This window comes from Cyclopterus lumpus, chromosome 4 (assembly GCF_009769545.1).
Source record: "Cyclopterus lumpus isolate fCycLum1 chromosome 4, fCycLum1.pri, whole genome shotgun sequence".
Lineage (NCBI taxonomy): Eukaryota > Metazoa > Chordata > Actinopteri > Perciformes > Cyclopteridae > Cyclopterus > Cyclopterus lumpus.
Window position 1 is genome coordinate 17126619 of NC_046969.1, and position 16901 is coordinate 17143519.

Sequence of the window (16901 nt, forward strand, 5' to 3'; positions counted from 1 at the left end):
TATTTATATTTTCAAGAAAAATGTAAACATAGGGCCGCGATGTTCCTCCCTTCGTACTGTACAAAGTCATGAACTGTGTTAATGTTCTTGGTCAAATGATAAAAAAGCTGGTCCCACTTTAAAACAAAAGCCTACACTATATTAAAATATAAAGATACAATACAGTATACTTTGCTACTTTGACGGCTGCCTGATCAAATCTGTTTGGCAGGCGTAGTAACTGAAGGACCCATTTCAGAATACAACAAAGCACACCTTCAACACTGTTCATCCATCTATTGAGTAACCATGACAATACAGGTCCCGGAAAAACTCCGCCATTATATTCTTTATATTTTTTTCAGTATTTTTTTTTTTCTTCTATTTGTTACGCACACTCGATAATCTCAATTTGTATTGTTAGGAATCTAAATGTCTTTCCTTTGTTCAACAACCCATAATACATTCAATACAACATTTGTATGTTAATTCTGTGTACTGAGAGACTTGGCACAATTGCTTCTTTTTTTTTTGCCATGTACAAAAACGGATGGAAATGTCAATTTTGCGCCATTGCCTCCCAAAGAGAGAAGCATGAAATTAACTCATTTATGAAGTTGGGGGTGGGGGGGAAGGTGATATGATTGAAGGTAAGGGGGGGGGGGGGGGGCTGGGTGAGCACTGATTCACAAGGTGGTTGATCAATCAGAAAAGAAGAAGAGAGGAAACAATAATGATAATAATAATAATAATAAAAAACATCATAGTATTTACATGACAGAAATTTCACCAAAAAAGCAAATAAAATCAAAAGAAGAACATTTCCCCATACAACGTAACGCTGATTATTTCCCCCATCACGGCTTTTCAACAAACTGTACCAGATTGGATTCCAGCCTTCAGCAATGTCACAAAGGATTCATAAATGCTCTCGACAGTCATTGTGTCCGGACCCTCCGCTAGTACACGCTGATGAAGGAGGAGAGCGCCAGGACCAGGTACTGGCAGGCCAGCGGGATGTGTGCGCTCCCTGTGCTCCCATAGGGTGCAGTGTTGGGCGCTGTGGGCGAGAAACAAGAGAAGCTCTCATTAGTCGGGATTGTATTCACCATTTAAAAAAACATTCAAGTAAAAATGATAATGTTATCGCTCTGAAATGTAGTGGAGTAGAGGTCAGAAGCAGCATTAAATGAACGAAAGCAAAGTCCAGTGCTTGATGCTAATAAAAAAATTGTAATTGTGACCGATAGCAGACCCTCACTACCTGACCATTAACTGCAAACCAACACGATTGGTGTCTCGCATGCAGAGGTGCTGCGGTTGAAGTGCCTCACAAAATGCCTGATGACAGGTTAAATCCATCAGTTACCGCCGGCTGCAGTGTTTACACAAAAAAGGCAACTAAGTCCCCAGTAAACCCGCATTAGAAGAGTTAGCAGCCATCGCATTGCAGCCGCTTTCCCTTTGAGGTTGCCAGCTGCTTGTCTGCCTGGTGTACCACAGCCCCGGCAAAACGTTAGCTCGTGTTTGAGCCAGAGAGAAACGTTTATGTTTGATACAGCGATGAAGGCAGAAGGGACATAATTAACTGAGCAACGGTCAAATGGTTAATTAAGCCCACAGCTTTGTTACTTCAGATTCTAATATTCTAAAACACTGTTTTGCCATCTCGTCTTTTTCTAGTGGAGGTCAAAACAGGTTCCCTCTTTCATATTAGTGGTACAAGAAAATCCATCAGTGAAGAGTGGAGAATAAACAAGGATGAAAAAAGGTCTTTTTCTTCACTTTCCTGTCCGAGGCGTCTTTGTTTTGGCCTGTTTGTGTCTCTCTGACCAGGTGAGAGCCAGTAATAAGAACAGCATCTCTAGAGAGCTGCGTCAGGCGGACGGAGAGGGCAGCCTTTCATTTGGAGGGGCTGCTCAGCCTCCTCAACACACACACACACACCTCACAGGTCACAAAACATGTTCTACCTCAACACACACACACACACACACACACACACACACACGCACACACACATGCACGCACACACACACACACACACACACGCACACACACACACACATGCACGCACACACAGACACGCACACACAAACACGCACACACACACACACACATGCACGCACACACACACACACACACACACACACACGCACACACACACACATGCACGCACACACAGACACACACACACAAACACACACACACACGGTATGGCGGAGCAAACAGGCTCTGCTCTACCAGGGGAAATCATGTGGTGCACGGCCCATATCAGCAGGGTGCCTCTCTTTACACGGCCATATAATTAGTACACAATGTAGCTCCTCTGATGTGGACCTCACATTGCACAAACACGCCGAGCAAAGCGAACAACAAAAAATAACTCCAAACGCATACTGTGCACACACAGATGCAATCATGAACATAGAGTATAAAGTATTTTTGTCGGAGCAACTCGGAGTTACAGGCAGAGGATTGTTATCCCACTGTGTTGTTGTTAATGTGTCTCGGGTAAATCAATAGGGTGGTTGTCATCAGAGTGGCGTACTGTATGGCTGTTGGCATGTAAAAATAAATACAATGATGCAGAGATTGATCTCGACATAATAGCTTGTGGGAGACCATTTTCACAGGAGATGCCAGGGAGGGGAAAAAAAAAAAAGGACACACATGCCATTATCACCTGACACGGCAGCGCTTTTACCATTTTCAAGCATTATGTTGGTACTGAAGTTGTTTACCTATTAAAGTGAAAACTACAGCTCCGCTGACATAAAAACGGTGAATAGAGGAGGACAAATGGGTGCAAATGTTGGTGATGTGTGTGTTAGATGCATGGCTGGCCTGTGTGAACTACGCCCCCCCCCCCCTCTTCTTTCTCCTTGTCTCTGCCTTTCTATCTTTGTCTCCTCTTTCTAACTCACTCACTCTCTTTGTATCCCTCCTCTCCCTCCCTCCCTTTTTCTCTCTCTCTCTCTCGTCCTATCCAAAGTACAGGATAATGACACAGTTTTCCTGGGCTGTGAGAGCGAGCCGAGAAATGGTAACCATAGCAACAGCTCCTGTCCTGCTCAGCCGGCCCACTGTTGCCGGAGCCTGAGTGCGCTGCATTGTGCTAGCCACGCTAGCACAATGCATTTAGGTTGTGTGTGTGTGTGTGTGTGTGTGTGGTGATGGGTGGGGAATAGGCAGATGTTACTATTTCTTCTCCTTCAGTTTCTCACCAGATCATAGTCAGTGTTGTTTCTGGCTCAGTAAATACTGCGGTAATCACATTAATATCTTCAACACAACTGCTTTTGCAGCAGTTCAGAAGGCAATTATTGGATATGTGCTATGAATTGTTGACTGTGCTGGAGAGCGTACCCATAAACCCCTCGGTACTTCAGGAGGGGAAGTGTGGAGTGAGGTTAGGGGATAGTCCGTGTAACTGGGTGTTTGATTTTGGGCTTGTTTAATATCTCCCTGTGTCACTGCGAAAAGCAGCAGCTTCTATTGTTTTGACTGTGTGGGATGTAACTTGCCATTTTAATTAACTCCCCAACCAGGAACTGCCTGCAACTACATTACTCTGCTTATTAACATGAAGGGAATAGAAAGGGGAACGAGACCGAGAGAAAGCAAGCGCAAATTAAAGACAGATATGGGGGAGAAGAAGGGGGAATCAAAAGGAAGAGCGAGCTGGGGAAAGAAGACAATGATTGAAAGGGCTGCTGAGAGCGAAGCGGCAGCGGACAGAAGAGAGAGAGAGAGGACGAAGGGGCTCTGACTGAGCTCTACTTCTTTTGGGTTGGAATTTAATTGCCATGTACATCAGCACGAAGCTGCAATGAAGTACCAGAATCCCAGACAATATATCATAGGGAAACCAACAGTGTCAAGATGCGCAAACGCCAGGAAGACAAGCTGCGCTCCAAAGGGAGAGGAGTGGAGGAGATAAGTGGAGATGAAAGATACGCTTCAATTACTGTTTTGCAACTGAATTGAAATGAAAAACTAAAGCCTCCCCAGCTCTAGCCAGTCATATGAAAATAACAATCCCTGGTTCTCTCCTCTGAATCTGGCCCGAAGCCATCAGCTTTAAATAGCGTGCCCAGAGTATGAGCCTCTCTCTCTCTCTCTCTCTCTCTCTCTCTCTTGTCCTTCCCACCGAAATCTCCATCGACAGCAGTTTTGTCACCCACACATCATAATGCACAACAAATGCTAAGGCCCTGAACCTCGGTCACTGTTGACACAGAAAATGAATCATACTGAAATATGCAACAGTGACACTCAATGCTGGGTTTGTTTTGAGTACCATCTCGAGTGTGATGCACTGCCCCGTAATTCACTGGAACATCATCATTCACCCGGTAATAGCGTGCGCTCCTTCCCCCTGCCTCTTGTCAACCCTTTAACTGTGACACGCGCTGGGTAAGGGTTTGCGCTCCATTCAGAAATCCTCAATCGTGTGTTTGCTTGTGTTATGTTTAATGCATATTGCGCACCGGACAGCTGAAAATGCGAGAAAAAAAAACAGAATCTGCCATGTTTTTGAGTTGGATTAAACCATTAATGTGTTGTTTTAGCTGATGATACATCCCTTGAGTTGGTTGTATCCTGTCACGATGCAGGCAGCAACCAGCTAGGCAGCATCCCACTCCCCCCGGGGACAAGGCTTCAGAGATGGGCTCTGAAGCAGGGGGGGTAGGGGAGAGGTTCAGTGTCCTTGACCATCAATCAGTTGGCCTTAGGTCCTCCCCCCCAGCTCCCCTGGGAGAGCCCACATGAGAAAATCCTGAGCCAGAACTGATCCTGTACACACCATGCTGTAAATCGGGCTAAATCCCTCTACATGCAAGGTTCACAGCAAACACCAAGGGTGTCTTTAACACAGTCCAGCACCAACTAAAAAGCAGCTTTTTTTTTCTTAAAGGGGAACAGTGCTGGTGTTTGGTAAAGAGTATAAAATGGAATATCATACAATGCTCATGACATTCGACGAGGGGATGCCTCACCTTCAAAGAATGTGCTGCGCTACACCGTCTTTTAAACGCCTGCTCACCGAGAGTGTGCGAGCATTTTATAGAAGGCCATCAAGACATTTTCCATGCTTTAGCTCACTTCAATCCACTGACAGTGAAATACGCTCATAGCCTCCGCCACTCATCAGGTACCCTCTTGCCTGTAGCAGCCTGCCATATTGAGTTGCTGCACAATTGACTTGCCGACCCATCAGCTCATTCATCCATTTCTCTGTCCATTCCTCCTGTTCTTGGACAAGCAAAATGTTCGTTATGACCATATACGATGTTCAAAACTCATCACCTTCGCCTCTCGCTATGATCATCCCATACTGCTGCTCCACAGAGTCCTCATTCACACGGACCTTCGAGCTCATTAGCCCGACCAATCATTTGCATTAGTGCGAGTAATGAAAAGCCTCCATTAATAAGATGGCCTTCAGAGATCATTTACCGTCCTCCGCCTCCCAGTACTCCCATATCCTCACCCCACCCCCTCCCTTCTAACCTTCTTTGCTCCACATCCTGGTACCTGCCGGTTATCAACACCCAGCAGAATGCTTTTTAGGGCTCTAATAGCTCCTCTCAGCATCCGTATCTAACTGGAGAGTGAATGCGTTAGAGAGACGGGTCACCTGATAGCTTGCTGAGTGAGCCGGGGGCTCTCGATTGCAGGCAGGCTTTGGCCTTCAGCTTGACTTAATCAACGCCTTGGTGGGATATCTGGACACATAAGAGAGCCCTCAGCATGGTGCGAGCTGGTGGAAGGAATCCCAAAAGAGAAGACATTTCCGACATTCTCAACACAGATACTGTTTCTTTTCATTATTGATCGACTTCTCACTTGAACAGTCTCTCTTTCTCTCCTCCTAGAGCAGAAAGTGTACTGGGTGTCTTCCTTTTATTTGAACTGAATAGTGACGTTATGGGACTGGCATCCAAAATTCAGCGTGACCTACATGTATGTTTATTGCACCTTTCAATCCAAGGACATACTTTATCCGGGGAATCAACGAGCTTGCAAATGATGTACTTTATATGCACGCCTGATTGATGAATCTCCATTTTTCAAATGTTTTATGAATTTTACCGTGTAGGTTTTTTTTTCTTCTCTTTTCTAAATTTAGAGGGTAAATCCACATCAGCACATTCTGGGAATAAACAAAGAAAAGCTGTAGAGTGTGGATTGATACTTTGAGCGAGCATTTTTAATTACAGCATTTCCAAAAGTATAATTACTCCATGACTTTGGCTGCTCCCGCTAAATCGGTTTAATGTTAGAGGCTTAATAAAATGCACACGGACGCAAACAAATGGAGTCAGCATGTAGCAAATTCATGCAGCCCCACTTTTCCTTTCTCTCCCTCTCTCGTCCTCTCTGTCTCTATAATAATAATCTCCCTTTCATATTTGGGTGTCTCACTCCCACAATCTCTAATAACTCCCAATGCCCCCGTCTCTCTCTCACTTTTTAATGCTTATCAGGGTTTTATGTCTGTGTCAGTCCTGCTGCAGGCCCAAAGATTTCGCTGAGTCAGCCGCTGCTTAGCTTCTGCAGCCCTGTGATGACAGCAACCGTCTGGCCAGTTATGAGTAACGTCTTACGGCAAACCGACGCTACTTGCATCTCCATGAGCTGCTCCATCAATACAGCCTGATAACATCTGATCTCCAACCAGGAGGATGCCCTTTCTTCCTGCCCTTCTCCTTCGCCTGTAGCGTCCTAAAATAGCAATTCACTGCTATGTATGTAGGATTATGATAAGACAGCTCCCTTTTATCAATTTCCATTATGGTGCTGATAACACAGCAGGCCCAAATGTTGAGGGTTAAGTGCATTTTCTTCTTGATGGATATAAGATAACTTTCTCACTGCAGACTGCCTGGTTATCACAGTTCACCTGGGGCTAGTCCAATCTGACTGGAATGTGCTCACGTTGAGCGTCTCTGTACAATCACGAGCTGCAGACAAAATTTGCTCAGATGTTCAAACTGTATACAGAGCAATCCATATTTCGTGTTACATATTTACCTACCCTGAGCTGTTAATTGATTTCTCTCAGATCAATTCAGTGGTTTACAGAAATGATTCGACCAAAAAGGGCCAAATCAATTGCTAAGTGATTAGCATGTGCGGCGTATTATTTCTAGCCGAGGTGCTGCATAAGACTCGAGGCTGTGAGGAGAAGAGGCACACGCCATATGTTCACGTTAATTATTGCTAGCTCAAAGTCTGCTTTAGATAGTGTACGCCCATAGGCTGTGTGAGTGTCACACATGAGACATTCCTTTATAAACCCGAGGCAGTGAGTGCACTCCAGCCGCTGCTCCCCACCTTGTTGCTGACTGCCTGTGGGAGGTTGAGATAAAAGCTATCGAGTCTTGAAGTGAGCACCATTGATCCAGCAGGGCATTTTATACAGCAGTTTGAGACAGTGCAGGTCAGGTCAGGTCCTACCCCTCTCTCTCTCTCTCTCTCTCTCTCTCTCTCGCTCTCATCCTCACTCACACTCACACTCTCTCTCCCTCTCACACTCACATCTTCTGAATCTGTTAAGTATTTAACATTTTGAAGTATAAGAACTGGGTGTAAACATTCACAAACTTCCAGCATTCCCCGTCACAATATATGCTGCAGCTTCACGGACAATATAAAACAGAACAAAACAATACACCAAATGCTGCCTTAATACAACTTAAATGACCCGTTTGAAGCATGTAGCTTTGGAATGAGAATTAATCTTTTTCATACTAAAACCAGAAAACTAATTGTGCTGCTCTTAATTAATTCCTAATAGCCTCTGTCTGCAGTCTTGGAAATGGGCTGCAATAAAAGGGCTAAAAAACAAGTGACTTATGTCAGAAGCATTTCATCTGGATAACGTATCTAAGGCAGAATTGAGAGTGAATTTGATGTGTCACGTTGACGCTTTTCGTCTGACGTCTTTGTCTGTGGGATCACTGCAGACGAGAGGAATAAAACATGAAGGATCCTGCTTACTGAAGGAATGATTTAAACCATGATGGGTAGGCCTTCTTTTTACAGTCATACAAACAACACAAGAAAAGTAGTGTATATGCTCAGGCAGTGGTGGAAGTTTATTGTATGTATTTTTGTAAAAATGTGCTTAAAGTATCAAAAGTAAAGGTACTTATCATGCCAACAGATTACCCGTAACCTAGTGTATATTATTGGATTATTCTCAGGGACTTTAATTGTGTGTTATTCATTTTTTCGGGAGTGTTTTTCGAGCACCAGAGTTTCTTTAGAAAATCTAAGGGTCTGACAGTCTACCCCGCTGAGACCTGGTTCTCCAGTGCCTCCCTTCCATCCAGCGGGCCCGGCATTATGGCGTGGGCCTCCAGCCCCGTGGGGTCTGTGTCGGCTCCCAGCGGAGACCGGCAGATCAGTGAGGCGAAGCTCTGCTCCTGCCGCTGCTGCTGGGCACGGAGCTCTCTTCCTCCCGCCAGAGCTAATCTGGGCCGGATCTGGGTCTGTCCGCGGTGGGCTGTCGCTGACAGAAGCCCGGCTAGAGTCTGAGCTGAAGGAGTTTTCGAGTGAACCTGCATGACCTCATCAGATTTCGTGCAGAATCCGAACCGGAGGCACCGATGACGAGCATTAAGAATAACTATATAGAAATAGCTTTCTCGCTGATGGTGTCTTTCACTTATGTCTGTCAATTCGAGGCATCCGGCTTAAATTCGCTGTTTCAAAAGTTAACAGTGATTTCAACATACAAGCAGTATTTTAATGTTGTAAATGGATGAGGTGAATTGGATTTTAACAAAGTTCTGTTGGGTATTTTACATTTTATTTTTGAACTTTAAAAAAAAAAAATTTAATTTAAAAATTTAAATATTTTTTATTTTAATATTTTTTATTTTTATGTTTTTATTTTTATATTTCCAGAAAAGTTCCTGAACTACGACCTGTGAACACTCTGTTGGGTAGTTTAATATAAACCAGACTGCTTTTTTGAAAAGGGTTAAGCCAAAGAGGTTTGAGGTTGTGAATTAAGGAACTATAGCTGTCAGAAAAATGTAGTTGAGGAAAGAAAAGAATAGAAAATGGAATGGAGTCACAAAAATGGAAAACCTCGGAATTGTACTTGTAATTTACTTTGCACGGCTGTGCTTCGGCAACACTCTTCTAAGTGTGACTCAGCTGCTCAGGTCTGGCTGATTTTGGCTAAATGCTTTCAAAAAATCAAATCAGTTTATGAGCCGACAAATCAAGGTGGTTTGATGCAGCACAAAATGCTGCCAAATAAGAACAATGAGTGCATTTGAAAGTTAAGTGTGACCAATTTGAGTGTGTTCCAGGCTTTAGACCACTATTTGAAAGTGCTGAGTTGTGTGCACTCTGTACGATGACTTAAGGTTGGAGGAATAAAAGGCAGACAATATCACCTCACACTGAAATGTGTCAGATCCTAAAAAAAGGCCCATAACTCTTATCTTCCACTCCACATTACCACCCCCCTATCCCCCAAATCCACTTTAGCCTTTCCTCTGGAGGCTTATTCTCCCTGCCATACATGCAACTTTCATGGTTGCATAAATACCAGAACTGATGATGGTGACACATGCTCTTTCCCTTTGATGTAGGACTGTGCTTGGTGACTGCAGCTCCCAAGTCTGTAAGTACCACTCTCTCCGCCTTTGTGTTCCTGTTTTTCACATGAGGTCAAACATTATTGACTGGAGTTACTGAGGGGAATAAGTCTGCATTTACTGACAAATTGGACCGCTGGATTGACTCCTGGTTGAACTCACCTGAGCAGCAAATATCAATATGTCTGGTAAAGCAGCCTTTTCCTTCTAATCGGCAGTGGGGCTGCAGTTTACTTTGATTTCCAAAACTACACCACACTGACGCCAAACTGCACTGGAGTGTGGTGAGATTGGTAGAAAACAACAGCAACATAAACTAAATTATTATTACTTTTGTCAGAAGCATTTCATCTGGATAACATATCTAAGGCAGAATTAAGAGTGAATTTGACGTGTCACGTCAACGCTTTTCGTCTGACGTCTTTGTCTGTGGGATCACTGCAGACGAGAGGAATAAAACATGGAGGATAATTTCAGAGAGAAGCAGAAGGGTCTACACAATGTGCGTTTGAATGATATTTACAGGATGTCAAACTGACTCAGGGTTAAGGGTTTATTTCAACCAAACCAGAGTTGGTGATTGTTGAAAAAGTGTAAAGAACAATCAAGGAAGTTTTGGTGGGTTTTATTTCGTTTCAATCCCGAGTCTGAATTATTTGGTTTATAGGGCACGCTAAAATTACAGTTTTCTTCAATGGAGTCTTGTGTGTTTATCAATTGGATGAACAAAAAAGCAGTATGTTTAAACCTTAAGTATACCTTCAGTAGCTTGCGCAGGACAAAAGTGCTAATGCTAATGTACGATGTGCTAACATACTCGGCTTCACAGGTTCTTATGCAGAAACATTCCCACGTTTCATGTCGTGCACTATTCTCCCTTCGTAGCTGATAACAGAGTAGATGGATTTACATTTACATACAGTATTAATCATCAAGTTAACTCGCTGCTCTCGTCACATTGAATGTGAGTACTGGAAATGTCAATTAATTTATATTGCATTCATTCCAATAAAGGCAATTATGGCATAATGTAAAGGGTTAAGAGAGAAGCCGTATAAGGGAGCTAATGCTATCTGTCTAGATGTAATGATCAAAGATCAAAGTTTCACCAGGAATTAACAAAGACCCAGAATGCAATCACAGGGCTAATCTATCATTGTTAATTTGTCCTCCATAAAGTGTGAGGAAAAGAGTGAAGCAAGATTAAAGTGAATGTGCACTTTATCATCATGATTACTTCTATTATTAGAACACTATTTCCAAGTAAGGATGTTAGTATACAATCATATACAGCACACTGAAAATACATACAGCATATTGAAACAAACAATTTCTACATAAGCTAGAAATATGATGTCAAAGAAATAACACAATCACTCTGAAACCTTTTCTAGGTTTTAATTGCATACTTGCTTAACATACAGCGAGTTTGACCACAGATTGTGTAAGCAAGGTAACAAATAACTCGTTCATTTCAACACATTTTCCTTCTATAATTCATGACAACTGTCTCGCTTTAGTCCAACAGAGTTCAGCTACATTTACAATGTAATTGAATCATATTTCTGGAGGTGTCAGTTCACCACGGCGATGATATGGCTGCTAAGTCCCACAACGAGACCACATCCTACCAAGTATTTGTTTGTTTCCCATCCTGTCTGTGGCCCGCAGCACTAACTCCACTGGTTTCTACTGAAGACGTAAATCCATAAAAGTGACTCACAAATACAATGTTGGACTTTTGAAAAAGGTTCAATAATTTTCTCAATCCACTTTTTGGCAAACTTTCCTCAAAAAAGAGAAAACACATTTGGTTCTCTAGTGAATATTTACGGCACGAGGAGTAGTCGTGGTGACTGACTCAAAATAAACACGTTAATTATAATAAAAGAACATATTATGCAACAATTTGGCTAATTAATGTGTTTTTGGACAACTATGGCGCTCTGAGCAGAGGAATAAGATATATCAGGTTTTTAGAAACACAGACAATACGTCAGACAATACTTTTTAGTGATCAATTTATTGCTGATTCTGTTAAATGAATTAACTGGAATTATCCATCAAAAATTAAAATGTTTCTCTAAAAAACAGAACATGTTGCAAAACTTTATGGATGCATGTTTGTAGTTCCTTGACAGAATATATAAACCCAGTCTCTTGGACAGGCGTATAAATGGCACATTTTCAAAGTGTTTGGGTGTCAAAAGTCAAAATTAGTCCCTGTTGCATGCTAAATAATTGTTGCGTTATTCATACACCATTTGGTGAGAGCTGGTTGGAATACATACAAATTAGATGGTTAATAAACCACCCAAGAATGTCTTGGGTCGGTTTTGTCTGGTTTAGTCCAACTTTTAACAAAGAAAAGGGTTCTTAATCATCCTTTGAACTAATAACAATCAGTCAAATGTCAACAAAAGAAGCACAAGAATCACATTTTCTGTCAGATATATAAAAGCAAAGCAAATGAACAATCATGGAAGTAGGGAATATCTCTCTGATTCTGATCTGTCCAAGGATTGCTGACTGTTCAAGTGAAAGGCACCCTGTGGGCCCCCTTCCAGTCTGTTTTAGCTGTTTCATGTTGGGATAGAGATCTGTGGCCGGAGGCCCACCGGGAGCCACCCACCATCACTAAAATCTCCCCATGCTAGATGGTATTAGGAATAACAATTGCTTGAATTTAAAAAATGCCTGTTTATCACTTCAGAGACCTATAAGGCCTTGGTGTATTGTGTCGCCAAGATTATTTTGCCAAAGGCATCTCTCAGCATGTTCATTGACCTTTATTCATCATTAGTGAATGTAAAGAGGGTGAATCCTTGTCAAAAGCCTTGAATAACTCATCAGCTGCGAATCCAGGGGAATACTAAAGGGTTAATGGTTTCTTTTTAGGGCCTTCAAGGCTTTATCCTTAAGCACTTGCATTTCAATTTCTCTGTTGCATGAGAGGAGCTGAGGAGGGGAGCGGGGAACTGAGATAGCAGTGAGCATTGCAGGATGCATAAAAGTGTTTGTGCGTGTGCATGAGTGTGTCCGTGAAGAAGTGTATCATTAACTGTCAGCAACGAGCCTCAAGCCATCAACCACTAATGCACATATCCACACACACACACACCACCACCAATGCTCATAAGCATGTAAGTGCTTATACAGTATGTGTTTGCATGTGTGTGTGTGTGTGTGTGTGTGTGTGTGTGTGTGTGTGTGTGTGTATGAGCGTTTACTGCACATTTAATGAGCCTCCAGGTGAGTGTATCACACATGGCATAACCGCTCCAACTTGCACTAAGAGCCTTTAGTATTAGCAGAGAGCTGGCAACACTTAAGCAATGCCAAGGACGCCAAATGGCTCGGAAATCAAACAGATACAACTGACCTTATTTAACCGCCAGACATCCGAACCATTTCCCCAAAGAGAATGTCATTTCTCAAAGGTGTGGTTTGTCAATAAAAAGATTTTGAAGACTCGCGAGGAGCCGAAAACTGAGAGAAAGGCGATGCATATGCTCAGCTCTTAATAGGTGTTTTATTGCAGATACCGTCATCTGTTGTTGGACTGATTGAGAGGTTTTTCTTGAGGCTTGTGACAGTGATTGAAGCAGTGTGTGTGTGTGTGTGTGTGTGTGTGTGTGTGTGTGTGTGTGTGTGAGTGCGTGCGTGCGTGCATATGTGTGCCTGTGTGCTAGATGAACTTAAGAGAAATGAAAAGAGAGAACATGCTTTAGGGGTACCTGTGTGTGTCAGCATGATTTAGTGTGCGTGTTTGTTCAATTTAGTGGGCGATGGGCAATGTGGACTGATTTAAGGTTAGGAGGAAATTGTCGTGAAGAACAGCTCTCTCTGTCTTGGCGTCTCAGAGATAATTGTCTGGCAGAGTAAAACAACACATGTGCTGCAGCACAGAACTCATTCTGAGAGGGCTAAGGGCTGAAGACACCGAAGACATCACACTTGACAAAAGAAGTATGGAAACGATTTAAAGCAAAGACGAGGGGACGGTGTCTGGGGTGTGATTTGAGAGGACTGTGGACAAAAGAGCCCATATGGAACCACTTAATCAATATGACACTGTTTTAAAGGTGCAGGAAGTCAACAGGATTAATTTATAAATCCCTGTGGACAAATGCGACTGAAGAATACCACGAGTGAGTCCTGCTATCACATTTCCTCTCCAGTATGATCTTGCATGCAAAGTGGAGACTTTGTTGTGCCGTTTGTGTCTGGCCTGTTGGGATGGAGAGGAGCTCGAATTCTGTTTCAGCCAAAGCTGGATGAAATGCAAATCAGAAGTGAAAGCAGTCCCATGTCTGATGACTGACAGGCGTTGCCAAGCAAGTGCTATAAGTGGGAGTTAAAGTTCAAACGATGGCACAAGCTCAGACGAGCCTCGTGATATTTACTGCACCTTTATGCATTTTTTATATGCATATTATAACTGATACCAATTGCATTTGGTTGTATGGATACTTTACTTTCAGTCCTACTTTTTTTTTGCATTTTGTAAGCGTTACACAAAGATGTTGAATCAGTTTATTACACATGTACATCCTTAAGTATTTACATGTAATTTATTCATCAACAATTATTACCTCTCCTATACAAACATATTTCATTGTAACACGATCGTGTTTTGTATAGTTTCAATATTTGTTTTTAAAACACTTATATCTGCATACAACATACATTACACTGTTATAACCCATTTTTGGTGTTATATGGCTTTCTACTGCTAAATAAGGGGACTTAAAGTTACAGTTGTAATACAAATATTTATTGTGAACATTCATCTGGAAATTCCACCGAGAATCTGTTTTTGGATAAATAACAATATGGATTTTGGCTAATTTATTAAATTAGTAAATTCAGTATAAATTGTCTAACACAATGTCTAACAGGTAACACATTTTCTATTTTCTTACCATGAAATTTCTCATAGAGTGCACAGTTACTGATATGTATCAAATATTAGGATGTTGCTTTCTTTTGCAAAAGCTAATATACTTTATTTTTTACATACTTTGGAAAATTACAGGAGTGAAAAAAATATTTATCAACAAATTTGAACAATATGAGCAGCAGCTTAAAGCATCTCCATTTTGTTATGTCTGTATGTTTGATTTGTACAAGAAAGAAAAAAATGATTTCTATGCATTTATTGGAGCCAAGGGGTTCAAGTTAAAGATTTAGTTTTTTGGAGTCAGTGGGCACAATGTCTTTGTTTGGAATGGGTAAACTAATTACTGTATAATTCCCAACACGTATCATGGAGTGACATATAGGCACCCCGTCCCTCTGAGATTCAACTACATGGGAAGAAAACATGTCATGGGTGGGTATAGTTCCTGCGGTTCAAGTATTATCAGGATAGTTGGCAACACAGACTCAATCCCTCTGGCACAATCACATGAAAGACCAGTAATCTGTTGGCAGCCAGCTGTCATATATGAATATATATGAAACCACACAACAAGCTGCCCAGGCCTGACACCCCAAGTCACAAGTGAAGCTTGCAGGAAATGGTTGGAAATACAACTGGGACAAACCAAAAACAGGTTAGTGGGAGGAAATATTTAGATTAGACTATTGTTCTTAAGGAATATTATTGCATTGATGTGGATGTTTTCACTGCTTGTCTTAATGAAGCTAAACCCAGACTGCGAGTAGTATTTCAGAATTACACAGCGAAACGCACGTAGTAGAGAGCTCAGGTAGCAGCAAAGTGAGCAGGAAGGACAGCGAGTTGTATGTGTTACATCAAAATCTGTGACCTGTCAGATTCAGGGTCAGCGTCAACTGTAGGAAAGAGTTCAACCGGCTACAGTTTGGGAATGACCACTGCATTTACTAAGAACACTGACTCTATTGTTTACTGCGAGTTGACATGGGCACTGTGTGCTTATGTTCTGGGATAAACAGGTAACCGGTGCCTTTTCTGATAGCACATGGCATGTAACCATGGTAACTGCACAAATCAAACACGGTGACTGATGTAGCTTTAGAATGACATTAAAGTATAAAATACACTGTGAAAATGCGACTAACATTTAACTGACAGAAACTACAACTAATAACAATATGACTCAAATATGAATTCTTGTTGAAAAACGGAATTTGATTTTGAGACTTAAAAATGACAGGACTTTGCCCATTTTACCTGCAGGTCTGCAAATATGCAGTCCGGCCGCTGTCTTAGTGAAAGCTACTGCCTCAGCTCATGAGCGGCATACACAATGAGAGTGATGCAGTGAAGAGCATCCTAACAAGTGAGCGAGGCTTGAAGAGTGCATTTACTGTATTTCCAAGGGCAATGACAACATGTCCAAAGCTTTCTCTCCATTACCACTATAAGAGTTCTCTATTCTGCCTCAAAATTATACCCATTTAACTCGGCTGAAGAGTGCTCTCAGCAGAGATGAGAGAGAGGGAGGACCTAAAGCACAGCACAGTGTGAGCCCACTGCAATCTACAAGTTGGCCAAAAAAGCCATCTTTTCTGATTTACCGCAGCCTCCACTGTAAGTGTGTTGCTTTCTTCAATCATCCTCCTTAATGCACTAACCATTAGAGTCTGTCCAGAAAGAGAATATACCCTGGTGTCTCAATTATAGACCAAGACTGAATCTCTACAGCAGCCATTCGTGGCCATAAAAGGAAATGACTATCCATTTTCTGCTCCAGCTCTCACACAGCAACAGCAGAGTCCAGTCTATTGTTGGGAGCAGCAAAACTCATCTTTCCAGCAGAATCGTCTTATTAATCGCCCTGACTGCTGTGGCGAGAGTGCCAATTAAAGTAGGAAAAGATTTGAATTGACAAAAAAACTCTTTTCTTGTCCATTTAACGGCGGCTTCGCTTTTGTGGGCTTTTTCGTCTTATTTGCCAAACTTTCAACTCAAAACTGGAGAAGGATGTCACAGACCTGCAAGCACTAACACAATGCATAATGTGCTTTGATCTTCTGAGCACTGTAGATGTGTGAGATTTGGTGATCTGCAAACTCTGAAAAGTTATGCTTGAGAAAAAGAATAAGTGACAGCGACAAGGATCAAAGCACCGCCTGCAACGAGAGCTCAAAAAAGAGGAAGGAATAAACACATAAAAGAAAGAAGATTCCTTGGCACAATTTAAAAACTGGAAAGGCTCTGACAGCCCTCAGTTTTTAATACCCACCACCAATATTATCCTCACAAATACAGAGAAATATCCATGAAAGAGGAACAAAGAAAAGGGAAGTCAGTGAAATAGTTCTCTTGTTCCTCTGAAGACAGTTATTCCGTTTTCTGTGTGCACC

At 42.1% G+C, this 16901-nt stretch overlaps 1 protein-coding gene across 1 annotated transcript in view; it reads right to left on the reverse strand.

Moving 5' to 3' along the window:
* Positions 1 to 359: 359 nt before the first annotated feature.
* Positions 360 to 16901, reverse strand: part of negr1 (neuronal growth regulator 1) — a 129487-nt gene continuing 112945 nt past the window's right edge. Inside the window, exon 7 of the mRNA XM_034531037.1 lies at positions 360 to 1039. Within this exon, the coding sequence (XP_034386928.1) occupies positions 939 to 1039 (101 nt within the window). The 3' untranslated portion in view covers positions 360 to 938. The remainder of the gene's footprint in view (positions 1040 to 16901) is intronic.